The 18,599-nt window shown below is 53.1% G+C and overlaps 3 protein-coding genes across 3 annotated transcripts; 2 read left to right on the forward strand and 1 right to left on the reverse strand.

Annotated features, from left to right (window-relative positions):
* Nucleotides 1-698: 698 nt before the first annotated feature.
* LOC311215997 (disintegrin and metalloproteinase domain-containing protein 9-like) lies at nucleotides 699-2,870 on the forward strand (the record flags this gene model as incomplete). Its single annotated transcript, XM_084297458.1, has 1 exon — nucleotides 699-2,870. The coding sequence occupies exon 1, from the start codon at nucleotides 840-842 to the stop codon at nucleotides 2,868-2,870; it is 2,031 nt and encodes a 676-aa protein (XP_084153584.1). The 5' UTR covers nucleotides 699-839.
* A 673-nt stretch (nucleotides 2,871-3,543) lies between these two features.
* LOC311215999 (disintegrin and metalloproteinase domain-containing protein 20-like) lies at nucleotides 3,544-5,880 on the forward strand (the record flags this gene model as incomplete). The annotated part of the gene is made up of 1 exon (XM_084297460.1): nucleotides 3,544-5,880. One exon carries the CDS (start codon nucleotides 3,544-3,546, stop codon nucleotides 5,878-5,880), a length of 2,337 nt encoding a protein of 778 aa, XP_084153586.1.
* Nucleotides 5,881-6,517: 637 nt separating this feature from the next.
* TMEM116 (transmembrane protein 116) lies at nucleotides 6,518-18,239 on the reverse strand. Its single transcript, XM_084297139.1, has 11 exons — nucleotides 18,076-18,239; nucleotides 17,869-17,915; nucleotides 17,676-17,739; nucleotides 14,421-14,552; nucleotides 10,751-10,855; nucleotides 9,232-9,281; nucleotides 8,734-8,817; nucleotides 8,512-8,650; nucleotides 7,826-7,970; nucleotides 7,638-7,711; nucleotides 6,518-7,093 (listed from the first exon to the last, which is right to left on the reverse strand). Exons 1-11 carry the CDS (start codon nucleotides 18,121-18,123, stop codon nucleotides 6,893-6,895), a joined length of 1,089 nt encoding a protein of 362 aa, XP_084153265.1. The 5' UTR covers nucleotides 18,124-18,239; the 3' UTR covers nucleotides 6,518-6,892.
* Between the last annotated feature and the right edge of the window lie 360 nt (nucleotides 18,240-18,599).

An 18,599-nucleotide genomic window follows, 5' to 3' on the forward strand; every position in this document is an offset into this window, starting at 1 on the left:
TGAGAAGTAGGTTGGCCTTTGTTCAGGCTGGTGGGAAGGGGAGTGAGAGAACAATTTCCAAGCATCCCAAGTGTATTTAAGACAGCCAAATGCTCTGTAAGTGTAGAAGAAAAGACTCTTCTGTACTCACAGAAGAAGGATGCCTGGCCCAATGTGTGCCTCTCCCTTTCCAGCAAGGAAACTTCCCTGAACAGTTAAAACATTTGGTGACAGGCACTCAGCTGAGTGATGTGCCCTGCAAGGAAATCTGTCAACAGCCACTGCAGGCTCTCACCCTGTGCCGAACCCATTAGCAACCAAATCCTCATTGTTTTCCTGGTAATCTTCTGCTGCTTTCCACTTAGGAAGGCTTAATCCCCTTTTAAACAAATTGCTGTAGCAGCACTGGCTCGTTGTGCTCTCAGCAAACAGGGTCAGCCCAAGCAGGGCACAGCAGGCTCTTAGTGGTGGGATGGGATGGTATTTAACGGGATGCTGCTCCTGCTGGTGCCTGGAGCTCCTGTCCTCCCCGTGGAATGTTTGTGTTCAAAGTGGAGCTGGGGAAACGGCCTCTCCTCGGGCCCTTCCGTTCCAGCTGGATGCCAGCCCCAGGAGCAGCTCTGCTTCGCCTCCTGCCCCGTGCCGGTGACCGTGGCTCCAGCCGGACGCAGCCGTGGGTCATGCCAAGGTGTTTCCTGATGGGGAATGGGATTCTCCTCACGCTGGGCTGCTTCTTGCTCCTGGGGCTCCTGCTGCCCTGTGCAGACTGCAGCCCCCAGCCCACCTGGGGCAGCGCAGCCTACGAGATAGTCATTCCAAGGAAACTTGGCCCCAAGGCAGGGAAAGCCAGCCGGGACAGCATGTCCTACGTCATCAGCATTCAGAGGGTAAATTACACCATTCACCTCAGGCAGAAGACAGACTTTATAATAAAAAACCTCCCTATATTCACTCGTGACTCTCAAGGGAAAATCATGATCGAACAGCCCCGTGTGCTAGCAGATTGCTATTACCGCGGCTACGTGGAAGGCATCCCAGACTCCATGGTGACTCTGACTACCTGCTCTGGGCTCAGAGGACTGCTGCAGATTGGAAACTTGAGCTACAGCATCGAGCCCCTGGCAGCTTCCTCTGCATCTGAGCATCTTCTGTTGCAGAGGGAGGTGGCGGTTCCTGGAACGGTGATCTACAAAACGCCCCAGAGAGGCAGGCAATTTCCAGGGCGTGGTACAGCAAAAGGGCAGTTAAAGGACCAGGGGCACATGCGGTATCTGGAACTCCTCGTCGTGGTGGACAAGGAAGGGTTTGATGCTTTCGGTGGACGCATAACTAATGTGACATTGGAAGTTATTGAAATAATCAATCTGGTGGACGGGCTGTTTTCTTCTTTCCGCCTTCGCGTGTTATTAGCTGTGCTAGAGATTTGGACAGAGAAGAACCCTATCAGTATTACCAAAAACATTTCTGAGGTCCTTCACAATTTTAATCTTTGGCAGATCCAGCAGAGCCCTACGCATGTTGCGCATGATGTGGGGTGTCTCTTTGCCTCGTTGGACTTTGGTCACAGCACGAGAGCATTGTACAGGAGCGGCAAATCGAACTTCGCCAGTGCCTGTGATAGAAAACGTGCTTCTGCTGTTGTTTCGTTTGCCAAGCGGACTTACATGGACACTGCTGTCTACGTTGCCCACGAGTTAGGGTACGTCCTCGGCATTGATCATGATGACAAGTACTGCAGGTGTGGAAACGCCTCCAAATGCATCATGAACACACAGAGCACAGTGAGCTACGAATTCAGCAACTGCAGCACAAGGTACTATTTTGACTTTATAGCGTCAGGGCGAGGACACTGTCTGAATAACATCCCAGAATCAGTAACGATGTTTGTACCGCAGCGCTGTGGGAACGGCATCCTGGAGCTCGGGGAGGAGTGTGACTGTGGCTCAGAAGCACAGTGTGAATTGGACCCTTGCTGTGATAACAGCTGCCGAAAGAAAGAAGGAGCCATTTGCACTTCTGGGCTCTGCTGCAAGAATTGCAAACCTCTCCCAGAAGGAGAAGTGTGCAGGGAGAGCACCAACCCCTGTGACCTGCCTGAATATTGCAATGGGATATCTGAGCATTGTCCAGCAGATGTGGCCAAGCAAGATGGGACAGTGTGCGCTGAGGACGGCTACTGTTATGCAGGCAAATGCAAATCACGCATGTTACAGTGTAGGAACATCTTTGGCGAGAAAGCAGAGCCTGCTCCACTAAAATGTTACAGGGAGCTGAACATGAAAGGGGATCGGTTTGGCAATTGCCAGGGAGATGGGCTAGAGACCAACTTTCAGAAATGTAAGCCCGAAAATGTCCTGTGTGGGAGGGTGCAGTGTATCAATGTTTGGCATCTACCTTGGCTGGAAGAGCACTCAACCATCATTCAAACCCCAGTGGACGATACCTTGTGCTGGGGCACAGACTACCACTTGGGCATGGAAACCTTGGATACTGGAGCCATTGAGGATGGCACGCAGTGCGGGGTGAAGAAGATCTGCATTAACCAGACGTGCATCCTCAGGGAGAAGCACTTGGCACCCAGCTGCTCTGCCCAGAGCACATGCAGAGGAAGAGGCGTTTGCAACAACAAAGGCAACTGCCACTGCAACAGTGGCTGGGCACCTCCCAACTGCCAGTTTGTTGGCTTTGGGGGAAGCATCGACAGTGGGCCTACGCCAGTCACTAAAAAGGGGCTTCTGAATTTCATCATCAGGATGACCGTGCTAACCGTTATCAGTGTGGTGCTCGCAGCTCTTGTCATGGACCGTGTGAGAAAGCTCAGAGCACCCCGAGCGTTAAGCAGGGTGGTCAGATGCTTTCAGGCTAGAGAACGGGCTCCTGAAGGGATGTGAAGGCCTAGGTGGAAGAGGACAGGGCTAAACCAGCTGAGAGGCAAAACTGCCCTGCATAGGACCTCATGTGGCAACAGTGGAAAGCAGGACTTGGCTTCAGCCTCGCAGCTTCGGTGGACTTAATTTTAAATTGATCTAGATTCAAGTGTAGAGTTAGAATAGCTGTAGAATAGCAAAAAGAAATTGTTTTCATACACCTCAGTAGGAAAAAAAAAAAAAAAAAAGACTGAAATGACAGAGGGGCTCAGGTTAGTTTGAAATGCTCCTGTACATTTGCACTGGTGGACACAGCCGTGACTGAGACAGGCGTCAGCTGCTGTGGAGGGACGGGTGCTGCACTGTGAGGAGTGCTGGTGTGGTTAAATCTCAAAAACTGTGCTTCGCAGGCGACCTTTGGGCAGGGATTCCCCTTTTGGGAGGAGGTGGAGGGGGTATTAAGGACACCCAGCTCCTCAAATCTCACGGAGCAGCGAGGGAAGAGCGGCTCAGCTCCCCGGCTGCCTCAGCCCTCAGAGTGCCCCAGAGAGCGAAGCGCAGCAGGGCTGCCTGGCCTTCATCCCTGTCACCTCATGGCCTTTCTGGAACCTTCTTGAGCAGCGCTGAGGGGATCAGCTGCAGGGCACCGGCTCTGCCACGGCCACCAACGGAGCACCTGAAGGGAGATAGGCTCGAGATGGCCATGCGAGGGTTGGAGGAGCCCTCACGGAGGTGTCTGGCCTCCATTTTGAAGGCTGTGGTGGTGAGGTGGCTCCAGGCAGGTCATGGCGGCCAGGCCAAAGCCCTGCTCCTCAGGCTGGGCGTTTGGGCAGTGCTGGCGGCTCCTCTCCTCCCCGGGGCAGGCAGCCATCGGCTGCCACCCGGCTACGCTGTCCATGAGATAATCCGGCCAAAAAAGCTGTCCCCCGTGGTAGGCCGGGCAGCGTTGGGAGAGGTGTCCTATGTCATCAGGGTGGAGGGTGAGAACCGTGTCGTCCACCTCACGCAGACGAGGGGGCTCGTGGTGAAAAACCTGCCGGTCATCACCTACAGCCCCCGAGGGAGGAGGGTGGTGGAGCAGCCCCACGTCCCCGAGGAGTGCTACTACCTGGGCTACGTGGAGGGCAGCCCCGGCTCCCTCGTGGCGCTGAGCACCTGCTCGGGTCTGAGGGGACGGCTGAAAATTGGGAACCTGAGCTACGGCATCGAACCCGTGCCGGGGTCCCTGACCTTCCAGCACCTTCTCTATCGACGAAAGATGACCCAGGACAAGCCTTCGACGTGTGGATTGACTGATGAAGTGATCCAAAAGCAACCAGGCTTGATGGGTTTTAAAATACCCTCAGCGAAGCAAGACTTGTCTCAGAGACTGATGCGCACCAGGTATGTCGAGATCTTTATTGTGGTGGACCACCAGCTGTTTTCTTACCAAGGGAGCAACGAAACCTCTGTGATGGCTCTGGTTACAGATACAATCAATTTATCAGAAACGTACTATTATCCTCTGAAGATTCGCATCTGCCTGATTGGGCTGGAGATGTGGACACATGGCAACATAATCAAGAAAAGCCTGGATATACAAGAAGTTCTTACAAATTTTAATAGCTGGGTAAATACAGACCTTTCCAGCAGGATGAAGTATGACATTGCACATTTATTCACTTACACAGACTTCGGATTCATCGTTGGGCTGGCCTACGTAGGTAGCATCTGCTACCCTGGTTATCAGTCAGGTATTGTGTCTCACATACGAAGAGATTTCATAACCTTTTCAATTGTTTTCACTCACGAGCTGGGCCACAATCTGGGGATGGAGCATGACAAAAAAGAGTGCGTGTGTGGAAAAGCCACCAAGTGCTACATGACGGGAGAGTCGCTCAACGGCGCCTCGGCTTTCAGCAACTGCAGCCTTCAGAGCTTTGTAGACCTGCTCAGCAGAGGGGACGGCGAATGCTTAAACAACATCCCCGAGCCCAACAGATTTTTCTATTTTAAGCATTGTGGCAACAAGGTGATAGATGAGGGAGAGCAGTGTGACTGCGGGGGGCCGCAGCACTGCCAAGGCAACCCCTGCTGCTACCAAGACTGCAGGCTGAAGCCGGGGGCTGTCTGCTCCGTTGGGCAGTGCTGTCAGAAATGCCGCTTCCGTGCTGCGGGATACAAGTGCAGGCCAGAGGTGGATGAGTGTGACTTACCCGAGTACTGCAACGGGACTTCGGAGTGGTGCCCAGAGGATCTGTACATCCATGACGGGACGCAATGCAGCAACGGTGGCTACTGCTACCGTGGGAAATGCGCAACCTATGACAAGCAGTGCAGAAAAGTTTTCGGGAATGAAGCTCGGGGTGCTCCAGAAAGTTGCTTCAAAGAGCAGAACACGAAAGGGGATCGATTTGGCAACTGTGGTGGTGATGGGACTGAAGTTGCTTTTGTGGCATGTGAACCCCAAAATGCTCTGTGCGGAAGGCTGCAGTGTGTGAACGTGAGGAGGATACCCTTCCTGGAGGGGTCTGAAACCATCATTCAGATGCCAGGGTCTGAGGGGTGGTGCTGGGGCACAGCCTACCGTGCTGGCGTAGATATACCTGATATAGGAGGCGGACTCGATGGCACCAAATGTGGTCAGGGTAAGATCTGCATTAACAAGACATGCACAGATGCTGTGGTCAGAACAAAGTGTGATGCAAATGTTTTGTGCCAGGGGAAAGGGGTTTGCAACAACCTTGAGCACTGCCACTGCAAAGCTGGCTGGGCCCCCCCTTACTGCCAGTTCCACGGCCTGGGAGGGAGCATGGACAGTGGCCCCCCGCCACACTTAAGAATCTCCACAGCAGAGGCTGTCCAAAATAAAGCTTTTGGGACTGCACTAGGGATTGCTGTTCCCGTTGCCATCGTTCTGATCGCTCTCCTCATTGCTGCAATCAGATACATCAACGTAATCGCTGCGTTCTTCACTACACGTTCATGCACAGAGGCATCAGAGACTCCTGAAGATGAGGAGCAGAACATGGAAGAAGATGATGACGATGTTTAAAAGAAGGAAAGCAGTGGGAGAGCCATCAGCTGAGCTTTGGAAAGGACTGCAGGCCCCATGGGTACCTCTGAAACCAGACCGCTATTCCCAAGAGATTTGTACAAAGTATTTTACACAGTGTAACTGTGTAAACTGTATAAAAGTTACTTACACAAAACTTGAGTATTTCCTCTTCTTGTCCTACCAACTATGTAAATAAATTTGGGTTGGACCCGAAAAGTGAAGCTATGAGAATTTAAAGAGCATAAAAGTTATAAGGTTGTTTTCCTCCCAATGTAGCTAAAAACCTGTTTTATTTTCTATAGAATGGTGTGGCCCTAGTAGGTAATTCACTTGAGCATCTAGACCAGCACAGATTCATGCAAAGTCCTGCTCTGGTTCACGAGAGATGCTCCACTGGGTTGAAGAAGCTTATTTTTCTGAGTATTGCAGCTGAGCAGAAGTTGGCCTGAAGACCAAAAGGGAGATGTGGGAAAAGTCATGGAAGTGAGTGCTGTTTCTTTTCTGCTACAACTTTCCATTCCATGCAGTTGGCTATCAGCAGGGTACATGTTCTTATTTTTATGTTGAATCAAAAGTCAGAGATTTAAAAATATTCACCTTTGCTTTAATGATAACTTGTAATGGCAAATACCTGACAAACAGTTAAAAAAAATTAAAACATCCTTTGAGCATCTGCCATCAAAGGAGCTGCACTAGGTCTCTGAGCTGTTGTACATAATTCAATGCATTTCTAGAGATATTTCCGTAAGGAGAAAGTCTGTAGTACTAAAGAAGATTTACCATGTTTAAAGAATCCCTTTAAAGTCCATACAAGTCTGTAAAATAAATAACTACCTTCACTGAAAGTGCTTCTCTGACAGATCTGCTCAGGCTCTTCCAGCACAGCAGTTACCTGTGCTGCTGACAACAGTGCACACCGAGACACCCGCTACCAGCTCTAGCTGGCACTGCTGAATGAGATGAGGCCCTGCTGGCACGCTGCCTGTTCTCCTTTTGCTGCAGGGACGCATCAGAGCAGGTTGGACGTGGACACCTCTGCGTCTGGAGGGCTGGCGGGGAGCGTGCTGTCGTAGAACTTCTTCTGGGAGCGCAGGAGAGGAGTCTGAGTGTCAACGTCGCGGCAGGCGTTGCGTTTGAGAGAGAGGAAGACGTGCTGCGTCCAGCCATACACGATGCAGTTCAGAAGGCCCTGGGAAGCTGCTGTCAGCGCCTGGGAGAGACAGCAGCAGAGATCAGGGCTGGCTCGTCAGCCAGCACCGCACAGCACTCGGAAGCTCCCGCCCAGGCTGCCAAACCTGGCACATTTTGTCAGGCCTCCCACTTCCAGCACGATTTTATCTATCTGCATCCCCACACGATACAGGAATCTCACGGTTATTTTAATAAGCTTTGCGAAATGCTGCCTCAGGCACATCAGGCAGCTGGACAAGTGCTGGGAAGGAATTACATTTAGAGACTTTCACAGAAACTGAAAAACCTAACTGAATTCTGAGGACCCCTTCCAGTCCTATTTGCTATGATCTCCATGATGCTGTGATTTTGGTTACTGAGACCTTTTTAAGCCTGTGAAAAAAAGAGCAACTAACAAAGATCTTTGCCAACCAGAAGTATAAATCTGACTTAAGCTCATAGAGCAGTCATATTTGTAGCTAGAAAAAAGGTTTTTAGGCAGAGATTAGAAACAGGCAGGCACTAAGAGACAATAGTTCAAGTAGAGAAAGCAAAACAAAGGAGGTTGCAGATGAAGACTTTACCTGTAGAATGAGGAGAGCCATGTAGATTTTGCTGCTTGTTGAAACCACCAGCTTCAGAATTCCGAGTAGGACAGCTGCAAAAAGGGAGTGTCAAAAAGGTATTGCTTTAACTCCACCTCTTTTGAGTTTCCTTGCCAGGCTCTATGCCTTATGAGGATATGGTGACAGTAACTCAGTGCTCTGCTAACCTGGGGCCCAACAGCAGAAGAATGCGATGGGGTAGAAAACCACGCGTTGTTCCACCACCTTAATCATGGCCCACTGCTGGTCTCCCAGGAATCCTGTGGAGTTTACAAACCTCTTGTACAAACCTCGGGCTCGAACGAGTACAACCTAAAAAGAATAAGCATATATCACTGCTTGAATTTTGGACACCTGCTCTGATCTGGCTTGTTTGTCTAGGACAGAGTTATCCCGTGTTTTTTAGCTAAATCCTCATTTCAATCTATGAAATCTTTTCACACTGTGCGACAGGGTACGTTCTGGGGCAGAGCAGTTGCTTTGCACGTGATCTTTTCTGAGCTGAGGACACTTCATTCATTTGCTCTCTTGCACAGGAGCTCACCTGTGCACTAGGTGATCCCTGCTCCCATTTTCTGAGCCTCCTCTACCTGCCAAATCCTTTTTGAGATGGGCTGACAGAACACGGGGCTGCAGATGGATTTATATGGTGGCACAATGAAATTATCCCTTCCAAAAGGAAAAAGCACCACTCAGTTCATCCCCTGGTGCTGTCTGGCCGCTGGCACCATCCAAGCAAACCTGGGAGACCGATGAGCATGCACACAAAGTCACCTCTCACTCGTGTAAAGACAAAAAGGGGCAAAACTTCTCATCTTTCACACCGCTAGCGTGCAAGGACCACGTTTCTTACCAGAATGGCTACGAAGCTGATCAGAAAGGAAACGAGGAAGACCCCCACACCATAGAAATGCATCACACGGCAAACGGAGCCGTTCAGCGTCAGTGGCTCGCTGGTGGGCACAGCTGCCTCTGTGTGCATCAGGAGACATCTGCGGGGGGAAAGGAAACGGACGGAGCTCTTGTCGTGCCTCAGAAGTGGTGAGGCTCTTTCAGAGAGAGGCGTGAAGCTTACCCGTGCTTCTGACTGAAGTTCTGGTAGCAATTGCTGTTGTTGCCCAGGCAAAACACAGGCACCATGAGAAGAAAAGGGACCAGGCTGGGAGGAGAGAGGACGACAGCACAGTTACTGCATTGCAATTCTCCTGCCCCCCGTCAAACACTCCTTGTTCTGTCTCCTGTCACTACAGAGGACTTGGAAGTTGTTTTTATTGTGCTGCTCTGGAGGAGTATTTTACCAGCTTGGCTAACTTCCACACTTCATTCATACAGGCAATGAGTAAAGGGAGCACTTTCTGAAAAGGAACCTGTATGTCGTTCATCCAGCTATAACTAACGTGGCTGGAGAAAGGCCCTTACATCCCAAGACTCTTGCTCAGAGCTTGTTAGGTCACTGCTGCCATTGATGACAAACACGGGTTTTAGTAAAATTTGCTCCAAAACAAGCCGGAAGCAGGGATCAGGATGCTGCAGTTTACCAAATCCACAGCATTTTGCCAGAAACGAATCTTACCTTGACAAGATCGTTGCTGCTCGGCCAATGCAGCTCACGTAATCTACAACCTGCAAAGTCCAAAGAGCTTAATTAAATGGTTGTTTCCATACAGCCAGTGGCTCCCAGGAACCAGCTCCCAGGGAGTGCTTCAGCAGCTCTGGATCCTATAGATGCTGGTTAATCCCCAGACCAATACAAATGCTGCTTCCCACTTTGCTCTGAATGAACACCGCCAGGCTCAGTGCGTGCTGATGTGCCAGAGGAACAACACTTCCCTCAGCTCACCGACGTGTTCTCCTTCAAAGCCAGGACTGAGAACACTTTAAACCAGACAAGCAGCAGACACTTGGTGAGCTCCCTGGTGTAACTTACTCCTTCTTTGTACTGCTCATTCATTCAACCCAACCCTGTTCCTCAAAAATTTCATGTTCTGATGAAGAAATGCAGGCAGCTTGGAGTGTCCCAGCCTCAGGTCATGAGGAAATGTACTCTAGCAGCTGGCATCCACGCACCAGCTGTGAGAATTAAACACAGGCACAGCTGTGGTGTTGGGAAACTTGTTGTAGGTGCTGCGTTTTGAATGGGAGCCCAGGAAGGAAACCAATCCTACAAGCGGATCCAAACCCTACAGACAAGAGCCCTTGAAACAGAGCGATCTGCACAGACAGGTGGAGTGTCTGAGACGTGGTTTGCTGCCCACAGCAAAGGTCTGGGGAAGAGAAAAGCTGTTTAAGGATGTGTTCAGTGGGAAGAGCTGCATAAGGAGCCTGCTCTCTTGCAGTACCACGGCAGGAGGACCTGCAGTTAGAGCAGTGCTGGTGCCTCACTGTTTAGCCAGGTGTGAGAACCAAACGGCTGCAGGCAGAGATGCAGATCACGTGGCAAGTGAAGTGTTTGTTTAGCCTGCAACTCAACAAGTATTTTTTGAGCACCACATCCTTGTTCCTCGGTTCCCAGCGACCGCACCGGCTCCCAGATGGGTTTTCATAAAGGTCAGCGACGACGAAGGCAGGGGTTGTTCAGGGAGCCAACCCCTCCTTGTATCACTAGCTCCCTCCCGTCACACCTCCCATCTCAAGCTCTTACAAAACACTGCTGATGCTCTCAAAGCCTGTACGACACCTGGGGAGGCCAGAAATTACCAGTTCTCAGTTCCGGACTGCCCAGGCTGCCCTTGCTTTCCTGTCCCCTGGAGTCATTGCTCTGCCAGGAGGCAGTGACAGCAACAAAGCAGCTACTCGACTGGTGCAAACTGCTCCTCCATGGGAGAACTTCACCGATCCTGACCTTTTCTTCTCTCAGACGTGCACTGCCATTTGCTTTTGCCTGTTTTGGCCTTGCAAGTCCAATCCTTCACTGAGATCCTACAGCAGCCCGAGCTGTAACTCGTGCCATAGCAAGATACACCAATTCATCCAGAGGGCCTTCAGAGCCCCTGTGGCAGGGTCTGCTGCCTTGTATGAGCCTCCCAAACCCCACCAGAACCCCCCAGGTAGGTCTCGGTCCCCAGCGGCTGCTGTATATCGGTCCTACTCACCGTGGGGGGCATCCTGTTAAGGCTCTGGTTATATTTCACCTTCAGGTCCCTGTACAGATGCCAGGTGTAGTTGACAGTGTACAGAAAAGAGGCCACGTAGAACACCTGAGGAACACAAAGAGCCAGGATTTCGGACAAGAGCTCCTGCAGCAGCTTTGGTTCACGGCCAATGAGCCACGGGCCAAAGGCAGGGTATTAAACAGCGTGGGGGACTGCCCCCACAGCCCTCCTGAGCCCCTGTGCTCGTCTGCTGGGCTGCAGAGGGACACAACCTGGGAAGAGCCAGGCTGAGGAGGGGTCTCGCCTTGTCCTGCACAAAGGGGGCTTCAATTTGGCCCCAAATCAGCGCCGGAGGACTCTTACAAATACAAATCTTTGTGACTCAGCTCATTTTTTGGCCCAAATTCTGACAACGCAAAAAAGGTTTAAAGGCACTTCCAGCTTCTCTGTGCTGCATCCGCTGGAAAATACAACACAGACACAGCAATTAAATTTTTTTCTCCTCATGCGGCGAGCTCACTGCCCGGTGAATTCACGGAAATGGGAAACAATAGCATACATGGAGAGGAAAGCGGGGGCAGAGACTACAACAATTGCACCGTGAGCCAGATTTAGCATGCTAAGAATCCTGTTCCCTCCATGGAAAAAAAAAAAAAAAAAAAAAAAAAGAGGAAAGAAAAGCTACAAAACACCGCTTCCCACAATGAGTTTCCCAGCCCTTGATTGCAGCTTGAGGTAAAACCAAATACCAAAAATCTCCTGTAAAAAGAACAAATCTTCCTTGCACTTCTTCTGGATCCCCAGCCACGGTTGCTTGAGGCAGCCGAGTCCAAACAGAGCTGCCTGCCCTTACTATATATACGCGTGTGCTGGGCTTGTTACAGGAAACACATGCTTCAGTGGCAAAGGCAAAGAGGAAGGGCTGGACAAGTGAATTTTTTTCTGTGGATTTGCCACCCTCTGCCAAAGAAGCACAGGTTTGTCAGCCCAGTATCACCAAAGTCCAGGAATAAGTCACTAAATAAACCCGGGCTCCTTCACCGAGGGTGCAAACGCTCTTGGCTGGCCCTCAAGAGGCTGGGTCCGAGGGGCTGCTACACTGCAGCGCGAACGTTACAGTGACTTCCCAGCTCATTAGAGGAGGTTTAATGAGGGTTTGTTGCCCTTCTTCAATTACTTCCAGAGCAGGTCATCGAAGCAGCCCGCAAAGATAATTCTCTTGCACTGCAAACCGCCTCGGAGAGCTCACAAAGCGCCAACGCTGCCTTCTTTGGGAGAGGGAACCCAAAACTTGTGAAGCTGCAGGAAGGCAGGAGGAGCAGGGAGTTCTGCTCCCCTCAGCCCCACCTCGGGGGCTGCGGGTGGTCCCGCAGCGCTCACCCGGAGGAGCTCAAGGGAGAGCCGAGAGCCCCCTCATTACAACACTTCTGTGGCTCCCCATTGTGCTCAGCGGCCTGAGCGGAGCTTGCCAGGACATTATTAGGCCACTGGAACTGAACTGGAAGAATGTGGGGGAACTGTGCAATTAGAACCACGATCTCTGTTCTGGGCTTCAGCGCTGCGGTGCAAAGGCAAAGCAGGGAGAAGGGAAGAGCAAAGGGGTGGCAGAAGGGAGCACTATTTAGATCTAATAGTGTGAGTTCAACCACGAGCCTGGGGCTGAAACAGGAAAAGTCCATGAAACAAAGCCACCTCCTGCTTTAGGACACGGTGCGGATGCTAGGGGAGTTCCCCTGGCAGTAGCTTCAGCCCCTGGTGATGATGTGATGGTCAACAGCTTGCAGAAGCCAGAACTCTGCCCTGATCCTACGGCGATCCCCTGAGACCACCAAACCACACGGAGTGTGCTGTGGGTCTGCAAACACCGCTGCTGAGCCTGTCCCACCCCTGCCTTTTTACAGCTTTTAGGTGTGCAAAGCAGCCAGGTGGATTTACGAGACAGCCAGGAACGCAACCCTTGCAAGACTTCTCCTCCACGCAGAGGACGGGGCCGGGAGCCGTTTGTTCGTTTCCTTCGGTCACAGATCACTTACATTCTGCAGAAGGCGCCGGTCAAACCTGTTGCTGGCTCCTACTTACGCACGAGATGTCCCCACCGCACACACGGGCACTGCTGGGGTTGAGCAAGGAGGTGTCCTGCGCCCCGTCACGTGCGCCGCGCGGGCGCTGTTGCTATGGCAAGTGCTCCGTTTGTTTTAATTTCTCCCAGAGCAAACAGCAGCCAGAGCTCCTGCCAGACACAAGCCGGCTCGGCTGTCCCCGCGGCTGAGCCCGGGATGGGGCAGGCACCCCGCACAGCACCCCAAAAGCAAGAGCAGGAAGGAGCCAGAAGTGCACGAGCTCACAGCGTGCTCTCCGTGTCCGCACTGAGAATTGATGCTGTGTTGTCTGTACCCAAGCTGCTTCTCCTCCAGCACTGCAGTCTGTCTTCTCCAGGCCTTAAGAAGCTCACCCCAGCACCCAACTTCAAGAGCTGTCCCCCAGGCAAAGCTGCGAGGGAAACATCTCTACAACCCCTCTGCAACCCCCTCGGTCCTGCCAGCTCCTTCTGCCTTCAGGCTCTGAAAAGCCTCCCCTGAGCTGTTCTCGCTTTCCCCTGGAGCATCATCTAAAAGACATCTTTGATACCGTTCTGCTTCGTTCCCAGATAACCAAACCACGCTGCGGTGAACATATTGCGCTGTTTCTCCAGCAGCACAGCTTGGGAAAGCAGAGAGAAGCCAGGAGTGGAGCAGCTGCTCTCTAAGCTCTGCTCTCCATCACAATACAACAATACATCACAATACAATCACAATACACCCAGACACAGCTGTGAAATAACACCAGGCTGCAGGCTCCCGTCCCCACACACACGTTGTGAGCACCTCCACAGCCCCTTGCTCTTCCCAGCCACGTTTTTGTGGGCGCTTCAGAAGGAAACTCTCAAGCCCAGAGGTCGCCGCTCACAAACCACCGCCCTGGCCCCGGCTGAGCTGTGCCCTGCAGCTTTTCAAGAGCAGTGATTTGCAGGGCCTAACGTCCAAGTGGGAAGTTGATGAGACATGAGCAAACCATCAGGAAAACAGCATTTCCTTCATTCCACTCCAATTAGTCTCAGAAGTCATCCCGGAGCGCTGGAAAGCAGCCGAAATCGCCGGGGCATGGGGCTGAGGTTGAACAGAGAGCAGCCCCCAAGCATCCTCAGGACTTGAGAGAGCACAGGGCTGGGTCAGCGAGCTCAGGAAGGGCACGGCTCTGAGAAATGTGTTAAGTCTGAGCCCAAATGAATGGCAGAACGCATCTGCTCCTGCCCTGGGTGGAGGAAGCACGAAGAGGAATAGGAAAGCTGCAGCATGGGAGGCACAGAGATAATCTTTGGCGCGGGACCAACAGGAAATAGATAAAGCCCCATCTACTCGCTTTGCAGAAGTAACCCGAACGCTGCAACCACAAAATCCCATGCTCTCTTTGCCTTCCTTATTGCCTCTCGCAAAGCAGCTGTACCTAAAACCAAGCACCGTTATCTCTGGCCTACAAACGAGGCGAAGAGATCTGATAAGTCAAGTTTGCACAGGGAGCCTCTGCCAAAGCCGGTCTAGGAACAGTTCCCCACGGCCACGCTCTGATCACCGGCGAGGCTAATTACAGTAACGGGCTCAAAATGATGAATCGTGATGCCAAGGCTACTCACTTGTCCCGTGGCTTGCAGGTTGTAGCAGATGAGATCGTGCTTGGAGGTCGGTGTGCTGTAGAGCAGCGCCCCGGTGAGCCAGCACATGCCCAGGAGCAGGTCGGAGAGGCTCAGGTAGAAAAGAGGGCGAACCTGGGGAAATGAAATCAGTCAGCAGGTCCGGGTGGTGCTCACAACAGCCCCACGACCACCGCCAGCAGCAGCTTGTCCCCTTGCCTAGATGTGCTGTCACTCCTTCTAGCAGGGCAGCAATCCTGGCAGAGAAAAGCCCTGCTCATTCTTGCTCTTTTATCTGCTTCTACGCCGACACCCTGCCCTAATCACCCTCTCTGCCACAGCAATGCCCCCAGATCCAAGAGCAGCATCAAACCTTACAAACCAGTAGATCACGGTGTGATCTGCAGCTTGGCAGAATGAGGCAGGTGTGCAGGGAGAAGCAATCAACGAAATCAATTGATAGAGAAACTTCTGGGAAATGCAAGCCCTTCTTAGGTCTGAAATACCCTGAAACGGGCATTTTTCCCCTGTGTTTCATGGCATTTCAGCTGGTGACTAAGGCTGAACCTATTTTATATGCCAGGTTAATGCAGCAAGGATGCTTTTCAGGAGCCTCGATTTTGAGATTTTTTTCCAGGAACTGAGCCTTTGGGTGAAATTTGCCCCAGTATTGTCCTTTAAGTCAATGCCTGCCACCCATTGTGTCATGTTATGCTTCTCTTGTCCCTGTGAGTAAACAGAAAGAGCTTAGGAAGACTGAGGAGCATCAAGGCACATCTGATTGAACCCGAGCTGTCCCGAATGGCAGTTTTTGCTGAGATCTACCTGGTGTCTTTCAGACCCCACAGCAGGCCCTCTGCCTCCTGCGGGGTTTCTCCTCAAACAGCCTTGCCTCTCCAGGTCTGAGGTTGTCCCAGCTCGCCCAGCAGATCGAGCCTGGACATAGTTGTGCTTATCAATGTCTCTCTGAGCAGCGATAAATCAAGGCTTCTCCTCGCTGGTGCAGAGCTGAAGCACCAGCAGGCAGGGGCACGCCAGGCTGGGGACACTTCCAGGTTGTGAGCACGGCAAAGCAGCTCTCAAATAAGCAAAGCAGCAACTTTTGCCCCCAAAACACGAGACCTCTTTCTCCAGCACCACGTGTCCTCAGAGGGAAGCACCACTGCAGGCTGAGGAGCCCTTTTGGCACGGACCTAAATGAAGTAGGTGGCCCAGTCGTAAGAGAAAGGCAGCACGGTTCTTACTTGCAGAAGGGAAAAGAAGAAACAAACGGTATTTATAAAATAGAGGAAGGGACTGTAAAGACGTAATCATTCAGAGGAGCTGCCCAGCTGGAGCTGCCAGGCTGGAGCACAGATGTTGATCTTGCTACGCCTGGTCATCGCCCGTGGACATCTGCCTGCAGAGAACCTGTTGACATGATAGAGGAAATTCCGTGTTCATCGCTTGCCATCATGAATGATTCAGCTCATGCTGAACTTTTATTGACTCTGTAGAGGCCGAAAGCAAGTTTCAAGAACGCAATATTTGATTTCCTCAGCTGGGGGTAGGAGGGGGAAGTGTTTATAATATTTTTCTCCTCCCAGCCTCCAGAGCTGTTTATTTCTTACTCTGGAGTCTCATGACACAGGGAATAAACTATTTGTGGCGAGCTTTGATATGGATTTCTTCCAACCCCTTTGTTTACAAACTTGCCCACAGGACCAGAAATGTGGGGACAAGAGAATGGGGAAGTTACTGAAGATTTTGCTGCTTTTGAAACACCAGCAATGGATCCGGCTGGCAGCAGCACAGCCTGGAAGCCCGACGCCAACGGGTCACTCTGGCTGGGATCCATCCTTCCGAGCCGGATTTGCAATAATCTGAGCAGAAACATCTGGAGTCCCTCGAGCAGGAACGCTCCATCTGCGGCTAGGAGCCATGTGCAACCCGAAAACAGCAAGAGTGCAGCTCCCGGGCCGCAGCCCCATCATATGACTGATAGCACAAGGGCTCCCGAGCGATGCGGGCTGGTAGCCATGGAAGGCAACGGGCTGAGGCTGCTGAGTCACAGCAGGACCCCTGCCAGGCCCAGCTCCATGCCACAGCAGAGGGGAGGACCCCAGGAGAGAACCACGGCTGGTGCTGTGCAGGGGATACGTGGATCTTGAGAGGGTTCTTGATCACTTTTGATAAGCGCCTTGTGCAGCACGAGCTCAGGAAGGCATCCATCCCAGCAGCAAGGTGAAGTCCCAGCTTTCCTTCCTCCCTGGGAATGCACCGAGATCTCCGCAGCTTGTTCTGGATGTGTTTTTTCCATGAAGCTCTGGCTACCCGGGAGCAAGACTGCCCTGCACGCTGCAAGCAGTGCAAATTTGCCCTGAAAACCTGGACGCAGGTTCTCCAACACACCCTGCTTCATCCAGCGATGTCTGCATGCACGACTTCCTTCTCTGAGGATAATTTACTGCATTCCCTGGTCTGTGGGCTGCAGATCGAACCCACGATGTAGGATGAACATCGAAGACAAGGGAAGTACAAAGACAGCTTTGTTACGACTTCGCTGCCAGCTTCACTGTCCTCCTGCTCTTAGCAGTAACCTGTTATCTGCGTGGTCCACACACCGGGCTGCCAGATATCTGCAAGTCCCAAAGAACTGCAGCTTCACACAGCTCTGTGCGCCGCCTCCGATAATCCTGGACAGACAGACGGGCTGTGCAAGGTCAGCAAAAGCCCTGCAAGCTTGGGCTGGAGGTCCGTGATTACCAGCACGGCCGATGCATCCCAGATGTGCTGGATTCCCTGCATGCATCATCTGCACGTGTGAAGCGTTTGGGATGTGCCAGGCGCTGCTGCATGAACAACGTTAACTGTTCCTGTGCACGGCCAAGGAGGATTTTTAGGGCCTCCCTGGGGAGCTCAGCACAACAAACTGCTCTGCTTTTGCCTGAACCTCGCAGCACCTCTGCTAACACCCCTTTTAGCTGCACGCCTGCCTGTTTAAAGCCTCAGCCATACCCCAGGACCTGTGCACGCATTGGGGAATCCCCACGCAGGTCCCCAGCCCCAAAACCAAACCCACGGGACGCCGGCAGGAGCTGCAAGGACGGCGCTGAGGGACCTGCTCCTCCCCGCGCAGGTACAGCCCAAGGTCAGCCCCACACGTGTGGCAGCACGGCCACAGGCTCTTGGCCAGCCCTTGGCCTCCTCCTGGCTCTAATAAACAAGGTTTAATTAACCCCAGCGCCCACGGCCCATGCAGCCCAGCTCAGTCCTTACCTCGGGGGACCTCACCGTGTTCTGGAAGACGGCGTAGGCAATGATTGAGCTGGAACCTGTAACACTGACAAAACAAAGCCTGCGTTGGCACGGGGGGCTCGCTGGGACGAGCAGTTTTTTTTTTTTTCTTTTTTTTTCTCTTTTTTTGCCCCAAAAAGACGTCACGCCACCACCACCTCCGTCCAGCCGGTACCTGAGCATGGCCATGGTGAACTGGATCCACTGCAGAGCCGAGTACACCTGGGGGACACGGAGGGACACGGGGCGCTGTCAGGGACCTCCTGCGGCCCCCCCACGGCCCCACGGAGCCCACGGGGAGCCCACGGGGAGCCCACGGGGGGCCGGGACCGAGCCCACGGGACCCGGCAGGGAGGGGACAGAGGGGACAGAGCTCGCTCACCTCCTGCCAGCCCCCATCCAGCCGGGACGATGTCGCCGGGAGGGCCATGGGCACCCACCAAGGACCCACCAAGGACCCACCAAGGACCCACCCGGCACCCACCGGGGACCCACCCGGCACCCACCGCAGCCGCCGCCTCGCCGCTCCCGGGGCTCCGCGCCCCGCCCGCGCCCCGCCCCGGGGCCACACCGAGCCCGGCCCGCCCCGGGGCCAGCCCCCAGCGCTCGGGGCCGGCTGAAGGGGAGCGAGCCGGGGGCGGTGATGGCGGAGCCCCCGCGGGAGCTTCGGCTTCGGTCCCCGGTAACGCCGCGGGGCTCCCGGGGAGACAAGCGGTGTTGGCGGAGTCACCCCTCCAGCAGCCGACCCGAGGCGACCCTGCTTAGCTTCGCCACGCCGCCGCGCCGCGCAGCGCCACCGGCGGGCGCCGGAGGGCGGGAACGGCTGAGGGGCCGGGGGCGGCCGCCGCGGTCTCCTCAGGAGCCTCCCCCCCACTCAGTCTTTGCCTTCTCCCTGACCCCAAAACC

This window comes from Netta rufina, assembly GCF_964035555.1.
Source record: "Netta rufina genome assembly, chromosome: 17".
Lineage (NCBI taxonomy): Eukaryota > Metazoa > Chordata > Aves > Anseriformes > Anatidae > Netta > Netta rufina.